Source organism: Vipera berus (assembly GCF_964194415.1).
Source record: "Vipera berus genome assembly, chromosome: 1".
NCBI classification, from domain to species: domain Eukaryota; kingdom Metazoa; phylum Chordata; class Lepidosauria; order Squamata; family Viperidae; genus Vipera; species Vipera berus.
In genome coordinates this window covers 57438493-57465710 of record NC_138202.1, presented here as the reverse complement: position 1 = coordinate 57465710, position 27218 = coordinate 57438493, and the positions used below count along the sequence as shown (strand labels likewise).

The 27218-nt window shown below is 40.9% G+C and overlaps 1 protein-coding gene across 5 annotated transcripts in view; it reads left to right on the top strand.

The window, feature by feature from the left end:
• The window catches only part of NPAS3 (neuronal PAS domain protein 3), a gene marked incomplete at both ends in the record, with an annotated part of 788541 nt that overhangs the window by 85574 nt on the left and 675749 nt on the right, over window positions 1–27218 (top strand). The window contains one exon of one of the 5 annotated variants that reach the window (XM_081337592.1): window positions 26999–27088. The exons of the other annotated variants lie outside the window; for them this stretch is intronic. Within the exon in view, the coding sequence (XP_081193718.1) occupies window positions 26999–27088 (90 nt within the window). The remainder of the gene's footprint in view (window positions 1–26998; window positions 27089–27218) is intronic. 5 annotated transcript variants of the gene reach the window in all.

The following is a 27218-nucleotide window of genomic DNA, read 5'->3' as shown; positions in this document are numbered from 1 at the left end:
ATTAAAGACAACATTATCCAACAATAATAGGGTCCAATTAATGAGTTTTGTGAAGCAATTTTGAGTTGCAAAATGAGGAATAATGCAGCCAATGCTATTCCAGAGGTATTTATTTTATGTATATTCTGTCCGTCTCTTAAGGTCTGGGTGCAATATCCCAACTCTTATATTGGGTACTGTTTCTGTTTTTCAATTCTGTCTTCCCCACCCAAATGTATCATGGTTATACCAGAGTCATTGCCCATCCTAATATAGGTATCAAAATTAGTGTAAATAGTATATGGTATCACGGTACTCATCCTTAATTGGTTCTGGGAGATGCGAAGAGTACCAAAAACTGAGTACCAAACATTTTTTTCTCATAAGAAAAAATAACGAGTCACAAGGCAGCCGACAGCGACAAGTTCTAGTTTGAGCACTGAGTATAAGTGATGATTACCAGGACAAAACGTTTACATCAAAATTGTTGAGTACCAAAGTTTATGAGTTTCAAAGCAGTTACATTACTGCTATATTACTGTTGAAGCAAAATTAAAATGCAATGATAGTGAGTTTAAAAACTAAAACAAAGTGGCAAAGCTTATATGGAAATAAACTTTCCAAACCTGGCAAGAATCCTTATTTTGTAGGAGGAGCAATTTTAATGTAGCAAAGTAAGGCATAATTTTAACAATCAGTTTCAAAAACAAAGCGAGGCTATGTAATGCTAAGGATAGAAGTAGTGTTTTAGAGTACAGCATTAGGAAGTACATATAGATTACTTTCCTATTAAAATGCCAAATGAATGGATTTCTTCATCTTTGACCTTGCCTATCCTTTCACCTGGGACTTATTTCTTTCTGGGTATTTACCTCTTCCTTTTTTGTAGCATTGCCAAGTCCTGCTATTGCAGGCACTGTTCACTGTTCTTCCTTCTTTTTCAAAGTTTGGGCCTTAAACAGTCTTTTTTCCATCTGACTGTTTTGTTCAGCTTATTTTGTTCACCATATATACATGGTGTGCGTCTGTGCAGACAAAATAAATATCACTTTATTTTCTCTGAAAATGGCAGTTTTAAGTACACGATTTTATATGAGATACTAACTTTTAGACAGTGATCTTCAGATACACATTTACATGCAAGTTATATTTCAAAAGTTAAAAGCTGCTTCCTATTTTCTAAATATTTTCTTTATGAACCTGTTAAAGGTTGATGAAGAAAATATTTAAAATGTAAATTGGTAAAGCAAGAAAAGGCAATTAAAATAATTCTTGATGCATATAGATCTCCTTGATTTTAATTTATTAATTAACTCATGATTCACAGGGAATTCACAGGGAAATTCAAAATACATTTTGAATAGTTTGCCTTATATCTGAGTATGTAGAAATAAATATACGACTATATTTGAGAATTCACAATAAGGCAGGTGTACATGTTGTGGACAATTGCTAAATAAAATACAGGTCTTCACTTCTCTGATGATTGATGAGGGATATCTTGATGTTGTTCCCCAAAGCGTCATATCTTTTTTGTACTTTTTGTATTTTCATTTTATTGATTTTTTAAAATACAAACTACCTTACGTCTTTCTGATTTGGTGGTATAATAATAATAAATTTGGAGCACCACTTGAACAGCATTGACAGTGACGGAATCACCACCAGTCAATTGCAAGAGCCAGATTTACTTGCAATTGCTTACATTCTATGATAATAATTTTAATATTAGTAAGCAACAGCATCTGCCTATCCCTATCCTATCTTTGGGAAAGACTCGATAGGTAGACAAAAATGCCAATCTAGCTAACTCTGCGATCAATCATAATAGATTATACTATACATTGCTAAATCTAAAAGTTTTACAAATTAAACATTCAAGTCAGTTTTTAAAATAAATGAGACTCCCAAGGAAATCCTTAAAATTATTAGTTCATTTTAATTTTGACATACTGACAGAAAAAGACCTCTTCAACCATGGTCAGCTGAATCAAATATTACTAACAACTGGGAATCAGACACATAGCTGTTTTGAAATATTGACCTTAAATAGTCTAGAAAACGTTTTACATTTTATCAAGATAGCCCCCTTCTTTTAGCAATTTGTTGAGCTCATCAAGATATGTTGTTCCTGGCATAATAAGCATAATTTTCCAGAGTTTTTTTTATGTTAATGAGCATAACAAAATTATTAATGGATTAAAAAACAGTGACACATGCTGAGAGGTTTTAGAATTAAGGCCCCCTGTGTTTTAATGGTTGTGGCCTGTTGTCCCAAAAACAAACAATGAAAAGAAATATAATGTTCTCCTATGCTAGAATAGAATGGCATAACTTCTTGTAGATTTGAGAAGAGAATGCCTTCAAGTGTGCACCATCAACTTTGGGACAAGAACATTTTGTTGCGTAGTGAGTTCTTTGGAGGCAGGAAACAAGAGAGTTTCAAACAGGAACATTTCTTTATTGAGGCAAACAGGAACAGAACTGAATCAGGCTTCTGCACAGCTACTTATACAGTTGGCCACTAGGCGGCGGCCACTAGGTTTAAAGGAACCCATTCCCGCCCCAAATCATCCAATGATCTTCTTGGAGACTGCATGTCTGGCTAGCCAGCGACAGTTACATAGACACCTCAATTGAGCAACCTTAAACAGCATTCAAAAAACGTGTGAAAAGCAGTTCAAGTAAAATCCCAATACATTACACCCTTCCCTCCTAGAATGTACACACATTATTAATATTATTTGAGAATAAAGTCTTGCAAATGTGGTGGTCTGCGCAACCTTGCAGACTGCGTGGGGGATCCTGGCAACTCCTGGTCTACCAGCTTGCCCGCCGGGCTGGGTAGACCAGGACTCGTGTTCATGAGAGTCGATTGACTCGAGTCCCTTTGGCTGGCCTTTCCAGTTCGGCCCAGACCAAAGTCCAAGGAAGAAGCAGAGTTAGCACAGTGGCTGTCCTGACTTTCCTTGTCTGGAGACCCATCTTGCACTCCCGGACTTTGTCCCATCTACGACCACCTCCCCGTCGTACTGACTGCTTGAGTCCTCAGAGCATGTGAACTGCTCTGATTGGCTGCCGGTTTTTGGCTCTATTTGTGGACCTGCCATGAGGTCCTTGCTTAGTGGCCATTCTGCAAAATGCTTCCGCAGCTGATCAATACGGCAGTGAACGACTCGCCCCCCCATCCAGAGCCACCTCGTAGGAAAGAGGTCCCAAAATTTTGACAATTTTACCCGGCACCCACAAGTTCCCATGCCCATGGTTTCAGGCCCACACCCCATCACCCACTTGCAAACCTCCTTGGAGCCTTTGGGCGAGAGGTGTCTGCTGCCACGCGGTCAGGATGCAACCTGTCCAGCTTTGTGATGAGCATTCTTCCCCAGCAAAGCTTTGCTGGCCCTTCCCTGTTGCTGTAGAAGGTGTAGTGTGCTGGCAAAGCAAGAAATCAGCCAGCCTATGGTGCCAATCTCCAGTCACTATGCACTTGAGTGACTCCTTTGTTGTGCGCACCATGCGTTTGGCCTGCCTGTTAGTCAAGGGGTGAAAGGGAGCTGATGTTGCATGCCTTATGAGATTAATCCTCGAGAAGGTTTGAAACTCTGCCGCTGTGAACTGGGCCCCATTGTCCAAGACTACGACGTCCGGCAGCCTGTGTGTGGCAAAAAGCTTTCTAAGCACCTGGATGGTCCTACCAGTAGTCATAGTTGCAGTAGGAATTACTTCCAACCATTTAGAGTGGCCGTCAACCACTATCAAAAATAGCTGTCCCTGAATGGGCCCAGCGAAGTCATTTTGAATTCTTGACCATGGTGTATGAGTTTCCTCCCATCTGTGGACAGGAGCATGTGGCATTTCTCGTCTGGACTGTTGACACGTGTAACACCTGTGTACTTGGGCCTCGATGGCCTTATCTAACCCTGGCCACCATAGGTAGCTATGTGCCAATGCCTTCATCCGGACTATGCCTGGATGTCCCTCATGCAGAGACTGAAGTACACAGTTCCTTATCCAATAACCCTGCTCCCTCATAAGATGCAACTCTTGTGAGCTGAAAGCTCGTGTCTACATGTGAAGTAACTCTGGAACTCTGGTCCAGGGCTGTTTTCCAGCCACCCTGTGTGAATCCATGACAAAACTCTGCTTAAAACCTTGTCTGCAGCAGTTTCTGCAGCCACATCCCCAGCAGGGAGGGGAAATTTAGGCAAATCCTGAATTGACAAAATGTGAACTGCTGGAGCCAGATCTGGCTCTACCTGTGGCAATGGCAACTTGCTGAAGCTGTCTGCATGGCCCATGTCTTTGCCGAGTTTATGAATCAGCCTGTAGCTGTAAGCTAAACATCCTAGGGGACAGTATTTGAGGCTTCTGCCTATCTGTAGTAAATAACCCCAACAGTGGCTTATGGTCAGTGTAGACCGTGAATTCCCTGCCATACAAGTAATCATGGAATTTCTTCACCCCGGCCACAATGGCCAAGGCCTCTTTGTCAATTTGAGCTTAATTGTGCTCAGCTGAGGACAATGTTCTTGAATAATATGCAATTGGGACTTGAGTCCCATCCTTGCCAAATGGCTTAAAACAGCCCCCACCGCATAAGGGGATGTCTCACACACAATGCATACAGGCAATGATTCTTTAAAGTGCGTAAGCACTGAATTGGAAGACAGCAGTGATTTTACTGCCTTAAAGCTGTTTTCGTAAACCTTGGTCCACTACCATGTGGTGTTTTTGTCTAAGAGCCAGAGTAACGGCTCTGCCACTGCGGCCTTGTTAGGAAGGAACGCATGGTAAAAATTAAGGAGACCTATCCTTTTGACATGGGGCTAGGTGCCAGCTGAATGGCCTTCAGCTTGGATTCGGAAGGGTGGATGCCTTCAGCATCAATACGAAAACCCAGGAACTTAGTAGAAGAAACCCCAATGTTACACTTATTTCTTTTTAATTTAAGGCCCGCTTCGCGGAACCGTTGAAGGATGGCTTTGGGCCTCCTTCCAAGCATCTCAGTGGACTCACCAGTGATGAGCACATCGTCTAAGTAGGGGCAAACCCCTGGAATGCCCTTGAGCGTACGCTCCATAACACTTTGGAAAATTCCTGGGGCCACGCTAACCCCAAATTGAAGGTGTTTGACTTTAAAAGCCCCCCTGTGTGTCACAATAGTTTGTGCAGCTGCTGTGGCCTCATCCACAGGTAACTACTGATAGGCCTTTGCCAAATCTAATTTAGCAAACAGTGCCCCCCTTGCAACGATGCCAAGATGTGGCTGACAACTGGCACTGGGTATGCATGCTGCTTAAGTGCTCTATTTATGGTGCCCTTGTAATCAGTGCAAATTCTGACCTCCCTGTTGGCCTTAAGTGGCGTTACAATTGGGGTTTGCCATTCACCCCCATCTACGGGCTGTAGTAGCCCCTGGCTGACTAGCTTGTCCAACTCTTCATCAATTTTATGTTTAAGCGCAAATGGCACTCTACGGGGTTTGATCCTAATAGGCATTAGGGCAGGATCAAGTTTAAAAGCTATCAGAGGGCCCTTGTACTCTCCCAGGCTTATGGCAAAAACATCTGTGAACTCCTTGCATACTGACGCCAAGTTTGCCGCTTGTGTTCAGTGGATTCTGGTGTCTTGGATGCCTAGAGCATCAAACCAATCAAGCCCTATTAAGCTCGTTCTCTGGCTCTCCACCACAATCACATCCAGGGCCCCCCAAAACTCCTTGAAATTAACGGCCAAAGTGGCCTCACCTTTGACGGCAACTCGGTTGTTTTGGAGGTCAGTCAGAATGATGTCGGATGGCCTAAGGTTGGCCCATCTCTTGCTACGGTTGCAGACAAACCAGAAAGTCTCCAGGGAAATGATGGACACTGCGAAACCCATGTCCAGTTCCATCCTGCAAGGTACGCCTTGCAGCTCGACTTGAAGCCGAAGTTTGGGCTTAAGGGGATGGCGAGCTGTGACGGCTGTAGCAAAACCCTACACTGTGCTGCCCCGGTGCCCCAGTACCTCTTTTGATCGAAACATCCAATTGGCGGTCCTTCTGGAGACCTCTGCAGACTGACACGATGTGGCCAGTTTTCCTGTGGCTGTCTAGAACCTGCAGTCTGCTCGTTGATGGCGGCCACCACAGCCCAAACACTGAGAGAAGGGAACTGCTTTATAAGAAGTCTTTAGTTCCTTGTCGTGGTGAAGTTGGACTTGTCAACTTCATGGTCGGAGTCAACGTCTTCTGGAATTTCGGTGTCCTTGTGGTGGATGGCCTCCTTGTGCTGAGTGCTTTTGGTGGGCCGCATGGCCTTCACGGCTCCAGCGGTGGCTTCGTCCACCATGACTTCTTTTAAGGCTTCCTGGAGTGAGAGAGTCTCTTTTGCAAAAAGTTTCTGTTGCAGCTCTCTGCTCCATAGTCCATAGATGAGTTGGTCTCGAAGCCTTTCTTCTAAGTTTGCAAATTGGCACAGGCTCGAAGCTTGTCTCAACGTCGCAATGAATTCCTTGGCCGTCTCTCCGGATTGTTGAACTCATTGTTTGAAGGCATGGCTCCATGCAATCACCGACAGCTTGGGCTGGAAATGGTCACCGAGCCGTTTCGTCAGGTCCGTGAAAGTAACGGACTCCAGCTGCACCAGTGCGACTAAGTTCTCTGCGATGAAAGCAGTTCAAGTAAAATCCCAATACATTACACATTTTACCTAGTAAACTACAAAAATTATTTTTCTAAGACTTGTCAGACTTGAAATTAGGAAACTTTGCTTTTGTCCGTGATTGAAGGCAGATTGATATGGTGGGTTTATTTTATTTTAAGGACTATTTTAACACATAAAAGTTTGTGTGTGTGTGTGCCTCCGTTTTAAAGTTCTATTATCTCAAACTAAAAGAATAAGTGTTTCAGCAGTTGGTAATTCCTATGATATCAGAAAAACATTCTCGCCTTAATTTCAACTGCTACCCCTGGAGAAATGGATTTATTTAAATGGAATTATGTTGTAAAATAACATAGTTTTGAAATATCCTAAGCAGAGTTAGGAGATCTCTTGGTTAGTCCTGATAACCCATAGCTATTTATGCAGTGGTAGCAAAATTGCTAACTAGAATGATCAGAGTCTGTCTCTTTGCCTGAATGTAATTTCAGAAATAAAAATAGTAGTTGTGCATAATACACAGGACTTCGCTCTTTGCAGCATATCCAGACCAATAAAAGCTTTGCCTTCCTTTGATTAAAGGAGTATTTTGTTTCCCAAGGTTGCTCCAGAAAATAACATTAATTGCGTGCACCAAATTACCTGTCAACTTTTACATAGGCACAAGAATAAGGCTTACTTATGGTGGCTATCCCTGTAGCAGATACTCATTAAGTACAGACTAAACAGATTTTAAAGCTGTTAGTTGGATTTTTTTAAATCAATCTAAAAATGTCTTGTCTTATATTCACAATATTTGTTCCCAGTATTATTGTTAGAATGAAATAGTTGCTAAATGTGCTTTATATTTGGGTGAAAGCATTTCAGAAGCTGAATTTAATACTATGTACTTAGCTGAACTTAATTTTTCAGGCATATGGAATTTGTTTGCTATTACCATGTTTATGATTTTTGTTTTGTTTTGCTTTGTTTCAGAGTGTAAGATATAGACCTAGGATTTCCTAGGATTTCTCTTATTCATCCAAATGACAGATTCGAGATGTGGCATGCAAAACTCTAGATACTTACCAGATGGCAGTAGATTGACTATTTTTTATAGCCCATATCTGGTAGCTTTATTTCAGATACTATACCATTCCAACACTGCTTCGCTTTTTGAAATCAGTCAAGATCTGTGAGATCTGGTCTTTTCAGATTAGTCATGTAAATTAGTATAGGATAGTATCATAATTTGGAACTTCTGTTGTAATATTCTGAGAAAAACAATATTTGAATTTAAAGGAGTTCTGAAAGAAGGAGAAAAAGAGAAAATTATGGGAATAAAGTAGCAACTTGCTGATTAGAAATGTGTACTGCATAGTTCTGTATGTAGCTGAAATTGTATAAAGTTGAATGTGAAATCATTGAAATATTTCTGTCCTTTTCTCTCACGCACTCAGTGTTAATAGATATAGTTTGATATTATGAAAGTAGATAAATGATATTAGACTGGCTAATTTCCAGCTTCCATACAATTTACATTTGTCTAATTGCTTGATTCTTTGGATCAAAATATGGATCAAAATATGATTTTATGAAATAATTCATCCTTACTGACAAGCTATCTTATTTTGTGTTCTGTTCTGAATACACGGAGAAAGAAGACTCTAATACAAGGGTTCCCAACCCCCAGTCTGTGGACTGATACCGGTCCATGGCCTGTTGGCAACTGGGTGGTGCAAGCGTGGGAAGCTCCATTTATGCAAGTGGCATGCGTGTGCATGAAACAATCCCGTCCCCATTACCACCACTGCCTGTGCGCAGAACGAGAAAGTTTGAGGGGCCACTGATCTAATACAGGAAATTAATTGGAATACTATGCATAGTATTAGTAAATACCTTGTTTCTCTCTCTCTCTCTCTCTCTCTCTCTCTCTCTCTCTCTGTTAAATATTCAGTATTAATTGATAGGTCTAATAACTCTTAACAGAATGTATTATATCTTTGATAGTATTGATTAGTATTGATAAATATAAAATATTACCTTGAAATGAATTGTTATTTCTTTTAACTTTATAAATGAAGTCAAAACATTTCAAGTGTCGGATAGTTCTTGTATGCAGCATAATAAAGATAAATTTGCATAGCTCATTAGTATATGCCAATTATCCACATGAATGCTATAGTTTTGAACTTTTTTATTTTTGCATTTTGCCTTATGTCGTATCTGGAAAGGTGTATACAACAATAATTGCTCTTCTTTCAGTAGGAGCAGTGCTTGCTACCTGCTGCAGTTTAATTTCTGCTTTAGTCACTATGCTATATAGAAATGCTTAATGTCAGGAAGGCAGTATTTACTGAAATACACAAGTTCAGAATTCATCATGATTCTGTGTGAAATCCGCTCGCCCTTTGCACCCCTCTCCCTTCTGAATTGGAATGAAATGTGCCTTAAACTGCAGTGAAATACATCACATATTGCAAGAGTGGGCCCTTGCTTCGTCTCTATTCCTGGTGTGAAATCGATACACTATCTTTCCTGCTGACCTCTTTCTGTGACCTCCATTGCAGCTTTCATGCTGAACAGCAATTGCTTTGAACAGCCTAGGTCTGCCACATCTCACAAACGATTCTCAGCTTTTGTCTAAAACTGATGCTGATAACAAAAGAATGATTTTAAATAATGCACTTATAGTAATTTTCTAATTCTAATTTACATCAAGAAGCATGCTCTTATATTATTGAACTGTTTCAATAACAAGTACAGTGAATATTTATGCAAAATTACTTCATACCAGGAAGATGCTAAATTTCTGGGCTAAAGTTTTCACTTGGCTATAGAAGACAGCAGGTATAATCATAAGATATATTGTATTTAAGTAAAAAGTTACTTTCTTTTACTTTCGTATTATAAATTTAGCGCAATTAGGTGAGAAAGAAAGAATTGTCTTTTTTTCCAGAAGGCCTAATATTTCCTTATCAGAATCTTAAATCTGATCTTAAAGAGTCATTTCTTGAGATGCGTGGCTACAGAAATCGAACAAAAAACAAATAAATAAAAATCCAAATTTAAAATTTAAATGTTTATAGAAATCTCTACAAAAATGAAAATAATATTTTAAGAAGATACTAGCCATTTAGCATAGGTTTATGAGGAAAAAATACTGAAGTTATAAAAATATTTGTACATTCACTGTTCTGTTAGGTAGATTACGTTAATAAGCCATTACTGGCTTTTAAATCAAGAAACTGCACTGGTGCTAAAGTGCTTAGCTTATTGATAGGACATAAATTGTGGCGAGATGATTTTAAATCATTGTGGTTTGGGAATATTTTTTTACCTGCTAAATACATTTGTATTCATTAAAACTATTGCTGAATTAATATTCAAATAATGAATAATGTAAAGCTTCTGCTTATAAAACATAACTAATTGAAGTTGTGCAAAACAAAAATTGCACTGCTTTTGGGTTTTTTTATTTATGCAGTAATATGCAGAGCAATCATCTTATACGTAAAACATCAAAATGGAATATTGCTTTTGACAATCTCCTAGCACACTGTACCAACCTATACTTCTGTTTATTTCATTCATGCCAGCTGCTATCAGCATAGTGTTATTTCTTATGTACTATTTATCCAAAAAAGGAAATGAGGTTATTCTCTGAATAATGAATTACCTGTGAATGGGGTTAGGATGTCATATTCACTGACAATATGATAATAGCAGAAGATGCGGTTGAAAGGGACTAAATGGGCAAGGGGTACTAATAATAACAGTGGCTGAAAAGGAGGCTCAAGATATGAATGAACAACTGATGGGACTTAAGAGAGATATGGTGAGCTCACTAGACTTACCCTATTGTTACTAAGAATGTAGCAATAGAGGAAGATGCAGTTAAAGAAGTAAATAGATTGGAGTTTTCAAAGTAAAAATTAAAGCAGGTGGGCAAAAAGAGGTAAGAAATAGAGTCACACTAATTTTGGCTTCCCCATATCCCCTTACTTGCATACAGTCAATGTCCTCAGTCTCTTCTATTTTAAAGATTTCCTATGTGAATGAAAAGCCCGAGAAATCAAAATGCTCACTTGGTGGATAAAAACTTTGCATTGATAGTATCAAAAAAGGTTAAATCATGGCAACTGGACCAAGTTTTTCATTTTTGGGAGAAACCCCCTGTAGTCTGTATGGCAAGATTGGTTCATTCCAACGACTCTCTGACACTCTACCCAAATTTTCATTTTGACTAAAGAAGTTACTTGGATGAGTAACAAAATGTCTCAGTTTTAATAAACTATGGTCCAGTTGCCATGATTTAACCTTTTTAGATACTTTTGGCCTGGATGAGTGAGTCTTCATTTATATTTCCATTGATAGAGTCCACATGGCAGATTCTCATTCCTACACATAGTGGGGCGTAAGAGGAGGCTATCCAGAAGATTGAACAGGACTAGATCCTGAGGCTTAAATAGAAAACAAATATCAATGGGATTCTTTGAACTTGCAGCTCTTTCAGCCCATTTACTTCTTACAAGCAGAAGAAAAAAATAAAACATCTCAAAATCTCTAGTTTCTACTCCAACATACATGGAGCACAAACAAAACCTTCCTATTGTAAAGCATTCTGTCCATACTTTCCAGTGGGTGAGAACCATTGAATTCAATGGACTTAAGAGTAAGCATGTGAAAATTTATGCTTACTGTTAAGTCGTGGGCTCTTGGGTGCAGGAATGATGACACAAGGCTGAGTACAGGATAACTCATACTTTTATTCTTGCTGGAACTGTACTGAACTTAGCCACAATATATAGTCTAGCCCAGGGGTCGGCAACCTAAAAAAGGAAAAGAGCCACTGGGAACCGGTTCCATCACAAATTAAAAAAAGTGGGAGCTGCGTGCGTGTGTCCATGCACGCGCATGCACAAAAAGGTTTTTTGCGCATGCGCGGACTCACGCGGTTGCCATTTTTTTAAAAAGGTGAGATGGAACTGGTTCTCGGTTGCCCGACGGCGACGGCCCGTCTGCAAAGCTGCCGCTTTCAGCAGCTTTGCAGACGGGCCGTGGCAGCTTCCTCAAAGAGCAGCGCCCCTGCCCATTCTGAGAGGTGCGCGTGCACCTCTCCGAACGACCGGAGGTGCGCGCGCACCTCCCCAAACCTTTAGAGAGGTGCGCGCGTACCTCCGCGCGAACGGGCAGAGGTGCCGCTCTTTGAGGAAGCTGTAGCGGCCCGTCTCCGAAGCTGCCGCTTTTGGGGAGGTGCGCGCGCACCTCCGGTCGTTCGGAGAGGTGCAAGCGCACCTCTCAGAATGGGCAGGGGCGCTGCTCTTTGAGGAAGCTTCGGAGACGGGCCGCTACAGCTTCCTCAAAGAGCGGCATCTCTGCCCGTTCGCGCGGAGGTATGCGCGCACCTCTCCAAAGGTTTGGGGAGGTGCGCGTGCACCTCCGGTCGTTCAGAGAGGTGCGCGCGCACCTCTCAGAATGGGCAGGGGCGCTGCTCTTTGAGGAAGCTGTAGCGGCCCGTCTGCAAAGCTGCCGAAAGCGGCAGCTTTGGAGATGGGCCGCTACAGCTTCCTCAAAGAGCGGCATCTCTGCCCGTTCGCGCGGAGGTACGCGTGCACCTCTCCAAAGGTTTGGGGAGGTGCGCGCGCACCTCCGGTCGTTTGGAGAGGTGCGCGTGCACCTCTCAGAATGGGCAGGGGCGCTGCTCTTTGAGGAAGCTGCCGCGGCCCGTCTGCAAAGCTGCCGAAAGCGGCAGCTTCGGAGACGGGCCGCGACAGCTTCCTCAAAGAGCGGCACCTCTGCCCGTTCGCGCGGAGGTACGCGCGCACCTCTCCAAAGGTTTGGGGAGGTGTGTGCGCACCTCCGCCCATTCGGGGAGGTGCGCGCGCACCTCCAAACGGGCAGTGCCACTCTCCATTTGGAGAGGTGCGCACGCACCACTGCCCGTTCAAAGAGGTACGCGCGCACCGGGCGGCTGGGAGCCGCATGCGGCTCCGGAGCCGCGGGTTGCCGACCCGTGGTCTAGCCCCTAGGCGGCAGCCAATGGGTTTGAATCCACTCTTGCTGCCTGGGGCTAGCCAATTGCAGGACTGGAGACGGCCAGTCTGGGTTGCTGGAGAGCCGTTGGCTGCTCCAGCAATGCACGTGGTGTATTACCACAAGCCCAGTACATAACACCCCTCCCCCTTAGATCAGACTATAACACCCGAGATTTGTCTTGACAGCTGACAAGGCTTATTAATCAACTCACATACAACTGTAGTGATAATAATAAAAATAATAATAAATTCACTGTGACAACAATGAGATTAAACAACATCTGAACAGGCTTACAGTGCAGTAATAGCAGTTTCACAATGCACAAGTTTCTGTAGTTAGTGGTACAAGTTTTACAACATTATACATCCCTTTATTTTACAATGTAATCTGTGAGGTATGCAGGAGGCTTGTGTGACCTAGAGGAACGTCTTGGAGTTCCCATCACTTTGTGGTCTACCAGCTTACCCAGTGGGCTGGGTAGACCCATGTTTCCTTGTGCTCCTGTGTCAAGGGGAATCGAAACACCCTGGCTGGCCTCACCAGGTTCACCCACCCCAGAGTCAGTTTGTTCTGCAGAGTAGGCACAGCGGTTGCTGAAGTTTGGTTGGCTCACTTCGTCAGGGGTTCCATGTTACACTCCCGTGCTACCCGGTTCTTCCTCATATTCTATCTCCGCTGAGAAGGAACAACCCTGGTGGCCCAAGTGAGGGCTGGCTCAGCCACAAGTTTGAGGACCTTGGGAGGGACTTATGATGCAGTCCTCACTTAGTGGCCATTCTGGAAAACTTTTCCTGCGTTGGTCAATGTGTCTTCTGACCAGTCGCCCTCCCCCCAACCCCACTTCATAAGATAGGGGTCCAGATGCCTTTGTTATTTGACCAGGAACCCATAAATTCCCTTGACCATAGTTCCTGGCCCAAACCCAATCAAGTCCAATGAGACTTGTTCTCTGGCCCTCTACTACTATTACATCCAGGTGCCCCAAAAACCCTTTAAATTTTACCAATACGATGGCTTCACCCTTAACTTTACCGTGAGCATTTCGAAAATCAGTTAAAATGATATCTGAGGGTCTTAGTTTGGCCCAATTGTTACTGTGCCTACACACAAAGTTGTATGTGTCTTACGAAATGATTGAGATGGCAGAGCCGGAGTCCAGCTCCATCTTACATGGAACTCCTTGTAGCTCTACTAAGAGCTTAAGTTTAGGCTTGAGGGGGCATTGAGCCCCAGTGCGGCAAACACTTTGCCGGCTTCTGAAGAATCCCACACTAACTGGACCCTGGGCCCCAGTACCTCTCCTAGTTGGTTCCTCCGACTGGTGTTTGGGTGGCCGGTCTCTCTGGCGGGCTCTGCAAACCACCACGATGTGGCCAGTTCTTCCACAAGCTCTACATGTGGCTGAATGAAATCTGCAGTTGGTGCGAATATGGTTGCCTCCGCACCCCTTACATCTCAGTAAGAGAACTGCCTTGTAACCGTCCTCTCGCTGGTGGCTGTTGCGCGTTGGGTTGCCTTTGGAGTTTGTTGATTTCGGATTCTTCTGACGATTCTCCGGCGCAGTTGGTGACCTCAAGATGGACTGATTCTTCAACTTTTGAAGGTTTGGTGGGCTGAACTGTCTGCACTGCGCCCCTGGTGGCTTTGTAGGCCATCACCTCGTCATGTGCCTCGGAAAATGTTAGATTGGGTCTAGCAAAGAGTCTCTGCTTAAGGGTTCTGTCGCAAAGGTAACAGACGAGCCGGTCTCTTAGTTGTTCTTCTAAGTTTGAGAACTTGCAAAGGCGTGTGGCCTGTCTAAGGCCCACAATGAACTCCGAAGCTGTCTCCCTGGGTAGCTGCACTCTTTGGTCAAATTTGAATCTCCACGCCATCTCTGACATCTTGGGCTGGAAGTGCCCGGTTAGCTTCTTCTTAAGGTCTGCGTATGAGACTGCTTCGATTCTCTGCCAAATCGAAGGTTGCTGGGCCACACACGCAAAGCAACGTTGCGGCCTTCAGACCTTCCTCTGCAATCTGATTTGCTCTCAGATAGTTGTCTACTTGCGAGAGGTAAGATGGCCATTCTTCTGGATGCTTCATGTCAAATTCTCTTAGCTTGCTGACTTTCGGCATACTTCCTTCAAATTCCTGCGATCTTCGGATCCTGCTTCTAGGCTCAGGGAATGCGTCCGCTGAGCGTGAGGCTGTTAACGTGGCTTACTAGCTGGCCTAGAGGGGGGGAATGCCTCTTCCCTCCAACATGTGCTGCCGACCCCTCGTTGACTTCATCTCTAATTGGCAAAGCAAGTTCCCACCCTCGTCGCCACTGTTAAGTCGTGGGCTCTTGGGTGCAGGAATGATGACACGAGGCTGAGTACAGGATAACTCATATTTTTATTCTTGCTGGAACTGTACTGAACTTAGGCTACAACCAGCCACAATATATAGTCTAGCCCCTAGGCGGCAGCCAATGGGTTTGAACCCACTCTTGCCGCCTGGGGCTAGCCAATTGCAGGACCAGAGATGGCCAGTCTGGGTTGCTGGAGAGCTGTTGGCTGCTCCAATAACGCACGTGGTGTATTACCACAAGCCCAGTATATAACACTTACTCTTCTCAGATTTATGTATTTTTTTCTCTCTGTGTAGTTAAATCTTTAAAGAGCATTGATTATATGTATAGGGAGTTCTTGACATACAAATAGATGCTTAATGACTGTTTAAAGCTATGCCGACCCCCAAAAGTTACTTATGACTATTTTCAAAGTTACAATGGCTACACACCCCCATGTACATTTTTGGGTGCTTGACAACTGACTCATCTCCAAGTCCATTTTCAGCATCCCACAGTCATGTGACCATGATTTGCAATTACCGGTATTTCCCTGGTTTTGTTTACTTCTGGGATTTGGCAATAAAATCCATTGGGGAAAATTTGTTTAAATACTGCACTGTTCACTTAAGAACCAGAGCACTTCCTTAATGACTACCACAAAAATTTGGACCCAGTCATGCCTAGACTTACGATTACAATGATTTAGGGCCATAATTCTGGGCACAACTCTGGTGATAATTCAAGGGCTGCTTCTCTTTCTATATATAGAGTGAATGTGGTGCCGTATTTTGTAGTCATTTTTAAATTAGTATTCAATTAATATTTAATTTTTTCTCTTGGTCTTGCTTATTTTTGGTGTGAACTCTCACTAGTGTTCAGTGATATTTATATGCTTGTTCACAAAAATACACATTGCAGACAGAGACATATTTAAGTCCCACCACATTTGTTGGGAGAAAATCTCTAGCTTCAGCTTTATTGAGAATTGGCAGATATAATTGACAAGGCAAGGAAACTGGTGTAAGGTATAGGAATTTGTGTTTATTTTTGTTTGCTTGTTTTCCTTTCTTTGTGGAGTCTGCTTTTGTAGTCACAAAGCACAGTATGTTTTTAAAAATGTTTGTCACCCAATGCTACAACATTTTGTTTCTAATTTTTTTAGGGTGGTAGTGGTGGTAGAATTCTTCACCATCATAGTGAAATGTTTCCTGAAGGTGCCCGATCTAGTAAAATCGTATGCAATATAACAATAAAATACAATGTAACCAGAGACTACTGGGAATAATAATTGGCTTTCCTAACCGGAACTGACCTGTCTTTTATATTCATCACGGGAGAAGCTCTTGTGGATTTTGCACTTCAGGAGACAATGCTTTTAAGTTATGGCTTTGGTATTAGGGAACAGCCTTTTTGTAGATCTCTGGTTCACTCCCATTGAAATGGCCTTCAGAAAAACATTGAAGACTAGGTTGAAGACCAAGCTGATGAATGAGTGTCAGCTTAATGTTAGGTTTGAAATGTTTATTTATATTTTTACCTTTGATGTTTTATGGTTTATAGTTTTGTGTTGTAACTTTTGCTTGTAAGCTACTATATATGTGAATAGATTTGGTGACATAAACATTTAATACATTTTTTAAAAAAATAAATATCTCATAAGAGTATTGAAATTTGTCATGTATGTGAATTGAACAAAAGTTCAGTAAAGCAGAATTACAGAGAAAAAAATATTTAAAAAAATGTTCTTCAGAGCCTTCCTAAAAGTTTATAATGATGTGGCTGCTGAACCATTGATGAAAATTGATTTGAGAGACATGGGTCTTGGGCAGGATGGTCTGTTCCTTTGAATTCACAGCCTTTGAACATGGATAAATGAAAGAATACTGCAGTGCTGATACTTCCACGTTACAGATTACAGCTGTTTTTCAAATAAATTAACCCCAATATTTTGAGGCATTAAACATGAAGCCAACATTTGCCTCTTATGTTTCTGATCTCACATAATCAATAAAGTCAGAATATATTTAATGTGATTTGACAACTTAGTTTCACCAACATTTGGATGGGCATATTCTTATCAGATGAAGTTTCTTAACTTCATTTAAAGGTAATCCTCATTCTTCACATCGTAATAGGCCAGCCTGCATATTATGTGTACATGGATAAATAATAAAACTGTCCATTGTCTGTACATAGGTTTTGTGAACCTGTCTTGTTTAATAGATATTCCTTAAACTATAAGCATCTGAATTTCTGTGATCATCATGGAGCAGAAACATTCTGAAACTGCACATTTGTTTGTTGAAGGTTAGTGAAATCAAATGTAACTATTCATCCAAATTAATCAAGTTAATCAAACTTACCATTCATAATCTCCCACAAAGCCTGATGTACTGCCTTTTTGTGGTGGGTGGTGTATGCTCCAGGGAAGGATAAGTAAGAAAATTGGGAATATATGCCAAGAGTATATATTCCCAGCAAGTTCACCCAAGGCGTGAAGGTCATCCCAACTGCCCAGCAACTCAAAAGAAGAATTAGTTTGGAGTCATTACATTCCCACAAGTGATCTATGCCCAGCCGTCCCTTGAATTCTGTTAACTCGTACCTAGTGCCAATTTACTGCTGACTGTTAGTTGATTAGGTTCTTGTGTATAGGCTTCAGCAATAAAACTTCTTAAATAGAACTTATTGTGTGATCCTGTTTCTTCACACCTGACAGGTGCCCATATACATCAGCAGTGATATAGGATAATGCTGGAGGCACATTATCACTTTAGTGACAGTGCAAAGGCATGAATTCACACTGCACAGAAGAAGGCAGTGGTAAACCACTCCTGTATTTCTACCAAGAAAATACATGGATAGAAGATAAAACAATTGAAGATACAGTGCTGGATGATAGGCCTCTCAGGTTAGATGGCACTCAACGTGCTACTGAGGAAGAACTGAGGATCTTTTCGAGTACTAATGATGTTTATGACATGACTAAATTAAGCTTTCAAGATGTCAAGTTGTTGCTGCTGCTGCTACACAGGAAAACAAAATCTGAAGCTCAAAGACAAAATTACAATAGGAACATGGAATGAAAATTGACATCTTAGGCATCAGGGAAAGGAGGTGGATTGGGATCACATACTTTGAGTCAGTAGATCACATCTTTTATTACTCAAAACATGGAAAGCAAAGTACAAAACAAAGTAGCCTTTATAGTTAAGAAGATTATAACAAGAACACTACTTGACTTGTGGACAAACTAATGTGATGACCATTCAAGTTCATGCTCAATCACCAAAGCAAAAGAGAATATTGATGGGTTTTATGATCAAGATCCATTTGTAATTGACAGAACATGCAAGCAAAATTTCCTGCTTGTGATTGGAGACTAGAATGCCAATCAGAGTTTATTTGAAATATTAAAATGGAAAATGTAGTTGGATTGTATAGCTTAAGAAATGGAAATGAAACAGGATACTGACTTACCAATTTCTGTCACTCAGATAGGTTCTTCATAAAAGAACTTTGCATCTAACAACTGAAATAATATGTATATATATGCATCACCAGATGGAGTATAGATAGTTTCCTACATTCACCATTGCAAACAAACCTGTCCACAACTCCAACCTAGAAAGTGCTGGAAGATGGAAAAGGATTATTTTACAGTGCAAACTGTGATCCTGCCATAGAGAAGGCTGACTGTGCCCAACACCTCACATCACAGGGCCAATGAAACATCTCAGCGGGGCAGATGTGGGTGCAGACTCTCTTGAAAGAAGGTCCAAGAACCCTTGGAGGGGAGAGGGTTGCCAATATGGACAGGAGTTCGCTCTGTCTACATGCCAACAGGGAGGAGGCTCAATCAGGTAAAGAAGAAAAAAAGGTCAAGCCACACAGCACCCACAGAGGCTCACAGCATTGAAATGGGATGGCACAAGAATGACCATTGGGACCTTGAGCCAGGGTCTTCTATCACTAAGGTGCCCCCACCAAATGTATCTCAGCTTCTACAATGAGGGTTGTAATGACCCATGGTATGATTGGTCCATGCTGTCTATTTTCAAAAGCTATTTTTATAAATGAAAGAAAAGAAAACATATTCTATTGTCTGGCTTTAAATGGCTTATCCTGAATTTGAAAATTTGGAAAATTGAATTTGGAAAATATCATGAATTATTTCTCTTGCATCATTAAGGTGCTTCACTTATCATTTTTTTTTTGCCATTGGGTCAGTCTTACAAAAGTCTGGAAAATAAGAATTGGAGATTACTGATTGAAGATTATAGTTTTCTGTTGCTTAAGATATTACAGTATTTTTAATGCACAGAAGACACAGAAAAAACACTTCCATATATTCTAGAGAATTTAAGTTTCAAATGTAGGTTGTAGGTATTGTGTAGTGGGTTCTGGACCGCATGGCAATGAAGGAACAGATGAGTACCGCATGTCAGCTCTTTATTAGTGGTAGGCACGTACTGAACAAAGGGGGTTACCTGGACCCCTTATATACCTAGCCAGGTAACCAGGAGCTGCTGGTACGCTTGTGCCAAATCGAGCTTTGCAAAAATGGCGCCGCCCTGAAGAGAGGTGAGGATGTGGCTGACCGTCAGAACCGGGTAAGCATGCGAATTGAGGGCCCGGTTCACTGTGCATTTGTAGTCAGCGCAGATCCTCACCTCCCCGTTAGCTTTTAGTGGGGTAACTATAGGGGTCTCCCATTTCCCCCCTTCAATGGGCTCTAACACCCCCTGGTCCACTAGCTTGTCCAAATCCCTCTCTATTTTATTTTTAAGGGCAAAAGGAACCCTTTGGGGTTTGATTCTAATGGGCATGATGTTGGGGTTTAGCTTAAACATGATGGGTGGCCCCGTGTATGTGCCTAGCTTGTCCTTGAATACGTCTGCAAACGTTTTGCAGACGGATTCGAGGCTCGTGGCCTGGACCCTATGGATCCCTGAGATTCCTATGCCCAGAGCCTTGAACCAGTCTAGCCCCACTAGGCTAGTCCTTCGGCCATCAACTACCAACACATCCAAGTTCCCACAAAACCCTCTGAACCCCACCGACAGAGTGGCCTCCCCCTTAATTTTCACGGGAGCATGCTGGAAGTCAGTTAGTTTTAGGTTAGTAGGTCTTAAGGTAGCCCACTGGTTGCTCTGGCCGCACACTTGTTTAAAAGTCTCCTCAGAGATTATTGAGACAGCGTCTCTGGAGTCTAGCTCCATCTTACAGGGTATGCCCTGCAAGTGGAACTCTAGCATAATTTTGGGGGTGAGTAGCCGATGGACCCCCAAGTGGGAAACAGCCTTAAGGTTCACTACAGCGTTGGAGGTTGCGTTTTGGGGTGTCCCAGTACCTTTTGGTGACACGTCCTCATTCCTCTGACGGCTCCGGCAGACCACAGCGATGTGGCCTGTTTTTCCGCAGATTCGGCACTTAGCCAAGCGAAATCTGCAGGTCACTCTTGCATGGTTCCCCTCACAGCTGGCGCACTTGGGACTGGTTGCTCCAGCTCCCTGAATAGCGTCAGTACCGGCCCCACCGGCAGCTCTCTGCGACGCCATCGGTCTCCGCTGAGCCCCCTGGTCTACCTGCAGTCGTGTTAGTTGCTGTGCCGGCCTCCGGTCTACCGCGTCGATCTCTGCCGCCTTGTCATCGTCCGCTCCGCCGTACGCAGCACTCTCCTGGTGCATTGATCCCCCGGAGCTGCTGCTGGGTCGGTGGGTTGTTTGACCGTCACCACTGGCTGCCTCATATGCCTGGACCTCGTCCAAAACCTCTTGCAGGCTCATTTTCGGCTTCGCAAGCAGTTTCTGCTGCAGCTGCTTGTCACTCAGCCCGAAAGTGATATGATCTCGCAGGTGGTCCTCTAAGTCAGAAAACTTGCAAAGACGAGCGGCTTGTTGCACGTCTGCAATTAAGTCAGTTGTTGACTCGCTTGGCCTCTGGATCCGCGGGACAAACTGGAACCTCCATGACATCTCAGACCTCTTAGGCATAAAATGCACGTTCAGCTTGCTTATGAGATCGTGGTAGGGAACGGTTGCGATGGGCGTCGGTGCGAACAACCCGACAGCCACATCATAAACGGCAGACCCGCTGATGTACAGTAGTGCTGCCGCTTTCATGCGATCCTCAGTAATTTGGTTGACAAGGAGGTACCCTTAGACCTGGCCCAGGTGTGATTCCCATCGCTCGGGCTGGTGAATGTCGAACTCACGAATCTGAGTAACTTTTGCTATGGTCTGACCGGTCCTAAGATGCTGCTTCAGTAAGGGATCGAGAAAAGAATTCTTTCCCTCCGATCTCATGATTTCAGCTAGTGACTTCAGCTAGTGATTCAGCTCTGAGCAAAACAGCATCCCATCCTTGTTGACACTATTGTGTAGTGGGTTCTGAACCGCATGGCAATGAAGGAACAGATGAGTACCGCATGTCAGCTCTTTATTAGTGGTAGGCACGTACTGAACAAAGGGGGTTACCTGGACCCCTTATATACCTAGCCAGGTATCACTCTGGCCAATCCATCCATCCGTATCTCCTGCCGAAAACCCTTCAGCCAATCTGGCCACAGCACAGTGCCACCTGGTGGTATCTGCAGAGGTGCTGCTCCCACCCCATACATAACAGTAGGAGTAAAGAGTAAAAGATGCAACAGTGCAATCAATAGAAAAGGAGCAATATTTCAGTGTGCCTTATTAGCATATACTAATTGATTAAAAGGAAAATGAGAAACAACATTTTTTATCACTTGGATGCATACATATAAGAATAGCATTCAAAGATCTCATGAAGAATTGTTTTTTTCTGATTTGAAAACATTCTTCCAGTACAGTTATTTTAATATTGCCAACTTTTTTTAAAAAAAAAAAACAAGTTTCACAAGAGCAAATGTTATAACACTTGATCATTAATTTAAACTATGACATATTTTTCTAATAGTGTTTTTTTATTTCATTGCCTATTGAGTATGTTTATGAAGTTTTTATATATGATGCACTGTGTCTATATTCTACTCTTTAAAATTAGTAGCTAACATATTAAAATTTACATGAATATCCAGCATGAAGACTTAAGTTCAAGCATTTGGCAAAACAAATAGTAATTTTTTGTCCTTCAGCTTTAGTGGGGAAAAAGAGCAGATTTTTTTCACATAATAACTTAAATTGATATCTTGGTACTAAGTTATGTTGATTTTTGAAAAAGTATTTCTATATGAAATATGAACAAATAACAGTGAAAACTTTAGCCTATTATATTTTTCATATAATAATTGATAGTCAATAAACTTTGCAAAAATAAATATATGTATGCCATATAATTTAACTGCACCCTTAAAAAAATTAATGTTTATTTAGCATGTTAAGATGTGTCTGAACTTGTTCTTAAAGCAATCCATTTTTAGGGAGAAAAATGCCTGTTGAGAGGCATCAGTGACTTGAGCGACGAGGAGAAAATAATGGGTAGTGTTGAAGACCAGAATTCAGAAGGAAGGATGAGAAATTCTGCCAATCAGATGTTGAATACAACAGAACAGACCAAATTTGATATGATGAAAGAAGTTGATAAAATAAAGAAAAAAGGAGCAGCGGAGATAGTATTGTTACTACAGTACTATCCCTCTCCATCTCTATGGCTTAGAATGCTGCTGTCTCTTGCATTTTAAGCAAGCTTTGCAACTTGCTGTGTGTTCTTCAGTTCAAACATATATACTGTAACAACACACTAAATGTAAAACAAGTGGAAACAAGACTTCCCCACACAAAAAGTGTCTTCTATGGCCTCTTCTGATAAAGGGATTGGATAGAATTTTAGTAGCCATGCTCTGAATGCTTTCCCTAATTTTTTTAAAACAGAAATTGTTTGCAACTGTCCTTTATGTCTACCCGTTTTCCAGGAAGTTTCATTTCTTATGAGCTTCTTTTCCCAGCAGTTTTTATCGCTGTTCTGAATTCTTTAAAATCTGCTTTCTCTTAAATTGAAGACTTCCAGCAAGAGATAATCACTTTGCCCTGCTGCTGCTGCTGCTTCCTTGAATGAGTTAAATGTAGCTGACTGTCTACCCTCTGAGGGAAAAAATTGTCAGCAAAAATAATTTAGGAATTTCTTTTAAGGACCATGTTTGACAGACCTTGTCTTCCAACAAACTCCATGTTGTTTGGCTTGCACAAGAATCTATTTCTATTCCTAGGTTACTTGTGAGCAATAACACCCTGGTAAAAGCTATAGTCCTCATAACCCAGAGATTGAGGTTTGCGGTAGTAGCAAATATCTGTAGCTCAGGTGTAGCTCAAGCTTGGAGAACATATCTCTACCATCAGACTGAAGTTTGCCCTTATACCAGAGAAACCATTTTGAGGGTTAGAATGTTTATGCATAGTAACATGGTAAAAGGAAACTCCAACTTTCTTTGCCTTTGAGATGCTACAGTTATTCGCATTACTTCTATTTTCCCCCCAGTTTAACATCTTAATATCCAATATCTTACTGATCACAAAAAGCCAAAGTTTAGTTAGTTAAGGTTTCAGTAGAACGTGGAATATGACTTCCTAAGCTTGTCATGCATCAAACTGTTATGGCTGGCAATTGTTTAAAAAAATTCATTTTGTTATGAACTAGCCTGTTTTCAACTGGGCTGTTCAGAGATGGATTGCTTTCTGGAGTTTTTGACAGGTGTAATTGTTAAGGCGTCATCTGTTCTTGTTTGCACAAAATACATTTTAGCCAACTGTAGGACTTGCCCGCTAATCTTTCTCACATCATTCCATTCTTTGCTTGCCACTAGACAAATCCCCTGTTATTTGACCAGATGGTGGAAAATCCATTCTCATGATAAGTTGCTTCTAGTTTGCATTTAGATTACCTGCAAAAATGGAACAATTTACTACTCTGCCTCTAACCATCTCTTCCCTCCTTTTTTTCCTTTAGTTTGACTTCTTGTAACTAATTATTTAAATTCTGCCCTGTCAGTTAAAATTAGTCATAGCCTTACATGTTTCACATGTATGTAAATGTACTCAAAGTTCCTCCTCAAGTTACATGATACACCCATCTAGAGTTAAAATGACATGTTAAGGTGGAAGGAAAAAAATGATGTGCAAAAACCAACAATATTTAAAAGGGTGTTTTGAAACTCTTAGTGAAAATGTGCAATCTCTTTTAAAACACTACCCACCATGGAGCCTTTCCTTTCCTTTCTTTTCCTTTCCTTTCCTTTCCTTTCCTTTCCTTTCCCCTTCCCCTTCCCCTTACCCAAGGAAAGGACATAAAGGACATTAAATTTCTGAAGGAAATTACAGGAAAAAAATATCCTAACTTGTATCTGTGCTGTTTGCTAATATGTAGTGAATAAAAATACTAACTTTTTCCACAATGGAGGTAATCTGCTGAAAAGATGATCATTTGAGAATGAGAATTTTATTTGGAAATACTTTCCAAGAGAATCAAAAAGTAATTTCACTTAGTTTAGATTGATTAGACTCAAATAGTAGTTCTTCATTCAGTTCTTTACTTCACAAAAATATAGAGAAGAAATTAATGTAAATACATAAATGAAAAAGACTATGCATCTTCTAGAAAAAAAACAGCTAATGCAGTTTGATTTTTGGCAATATAAAGTTTTAAATGGAATACATATAACCAGACTTTAGGTTTGGTGAATGAGTTATCAAAATTAATTCAGGATAAGCTGTCTGGAAGACTGTGCAACGAGCTTTAGGGAAAAAAAAACCTCCTTTTTTATTACTTCTAACTAGCATCCCTTTTGCTTTTCAGCAGGTGATTTGCATGATAGTGAAATATATATGCTACCTAATGTTCAGATTCCTGGCATTCACTTGTTTAATTGCTATGCAAGAATTAGGAATTTTATATATTAATATCAATTATATTAGTGGTTTGCTTTAGGAAGGCTGTTGCTGTGAATTTTACTGATGTTCTTTGTGCCCGAGTTTGACATATACAGTAGCTACAGATATTGTGGGATTTTCTAACCAAATGACAGTATTACTTTTAAGAAGTTCATGATGGAATTCCATATGTTCCAGAAATTATAATATACTTGATAGGATTAAAAAATTTGGTTTACATGGAATGGAAGAACCCTCATGGTGAGATGGGCAGCAAACAAATTTAATAAAATTGACAGGGTTTGTGCAGAATATCTCCTGAGCCAACAAGGACAATGCACAGAAGAAGTGGTACTGAGAGTAGTCAGGTTTTACACAGCAACCACACTGATACACTGAGGTGTGTAAAAAAGGAAAAAAAAACTTTACTTTTAGGAGTAGCACAAGTCAAGAATAAACAGTCCAGGTCATACACGGGTACAGAGAAGATATCAACAGTTCAAGAGTTATCCAATACAAAGTCGTCTTACCAGTCCAAAAGTCAAAAACACAGTTCTTCGGGTTTAGCAAACAGTAGCAAAACCACAATCAACAATAATCAGCAAGCAAGTAACTAACACACAGAGAGAGAAGCTATGTCTCTGGCTCCCTCTTATGGCCGTTGAAAGAACACAGCGTTGGCCAATCATTACACATTTAAAGGGATACAATACATTACAAATCATGGCTTATATATTGCCAACCCAACCAGTTAGGCTGTAATCATATGACTAACAAAAATAAATAAATAAATGGATCAGTTTCTGTTTAAATTCTATTTTAATTGAAATCCTAGTGTTATTGCATGGAGTCTATGTGGGTTAATTTGATTTTATCATTTTGATTTTATTCAAAGAATGTTAATGTTAATTTTGTTCAAAAATTGAAATTTTGTATAGCTTCAAGAAGAACTACATAAAATATTAAGGAATAGTTATGCTGAGTTGCCTAAGTACATTTTTAATATTAAGAAGGAAAGTCTAAATAGGAATTATAATTCACTGGAGATTTAAAGTAACTGATGGAAAAAGATTCAAACTGAATCACTTTTAGTTCCTTTGAACTATTATTCTTAGTTATGTATATTGATACAATGCCATGAATATGAAATTGGTCAAACAAGTTAAAAACTAAAATGAATCTTATATGAACTTTTTAAGAACCATCATTAAAAACAAAAGCAACCTTGAATTTAATTGTTAATTATAGACCATAAAATTGTGTAGTGTGCTTAATTTTTGTGACAATTAGATTGCTAGCCAGAGTTTTGTTATCATAGGAAACAGGAATGGTCTATTAAATAGCTAGATTTTCAAATTCTATATCAGTTTTGAACATCCTGAGCCCTCAAGTAAATCTGATTACTTTGTCTGTGTGTGTGTGTGTGTGTGTGTGTGTGTGTGTGTATGTATGTATGTGCATATATATATATATATATATATATATATATATATATGTGTGTGTGTGTGTGTGTGTGTGTGTGTGTGTGTGTGTGTGTGTAAATTTTTTGGCTTGCTAACAAAGAATAAAGGGAGACCGATATGATCATTTCAAACTTATTTGTTCTCATCAGTCAGCCGTACCCTTCTGAAATTCGAACCTGGGCTGACTGTGTCTTAAGCAGTTGTTTTAACCCCTAGGCCACAGGCTCTCTCTCTCTCTCTCTGTTAGCTGAGAAGCAAGGAAGATATGTGTTAAATGTTTGTTAAGCATTCAGAATACACTTGCTTAGTCCCAGACACGGGACAAATCTTATTTCCTGTTTCAGCCTAGCCCAAGGCCATCTACAGGCAGTAGCCACAGCAGCAAGTGTGTGTTAGCAAGGCAAAAAATTTACACAAATATGAGCTGCCACATGCACACATACATTATGTATGTATATACAAATAAACATTAAAAATTGAAGGTTTTATATGCGTCCCTTTTTATCCATTTTGAGGAGAGAAATATATATTGTAATAAATAATTATTTTTAGATACTTTTAGTTGTATTCCTGCAATGGAATCTAATTTGTATTTATTTATCTATAATGTAGTTAATATAGCAAGATGAGATAGACTTAATATACAATAAAAGTACCTTGAAAAGTACTAATTGTCCTGCATTACAGTTGACTGTAGAGAGAATCTCTAGTCATGTATATCTGTTTTTGATGCCTCTACAGAATAACTGTCCAGCATCCTCTACCCAACCAGTCAGAATGTAGGAAAATCTACAGATATGACGGAATCTACTGTGAATCTACCTACCAGAAGTATGTTGAAATCTGTGTGAGTCTTTCTTCTGGCTCGTGCATTAGTGCTGTCCCATTCTGAATAGCAAGTTGAACATGTATTGAAACATACACTTCTTCTTGAATGAAATATCTTTGAAATTGGGAACAG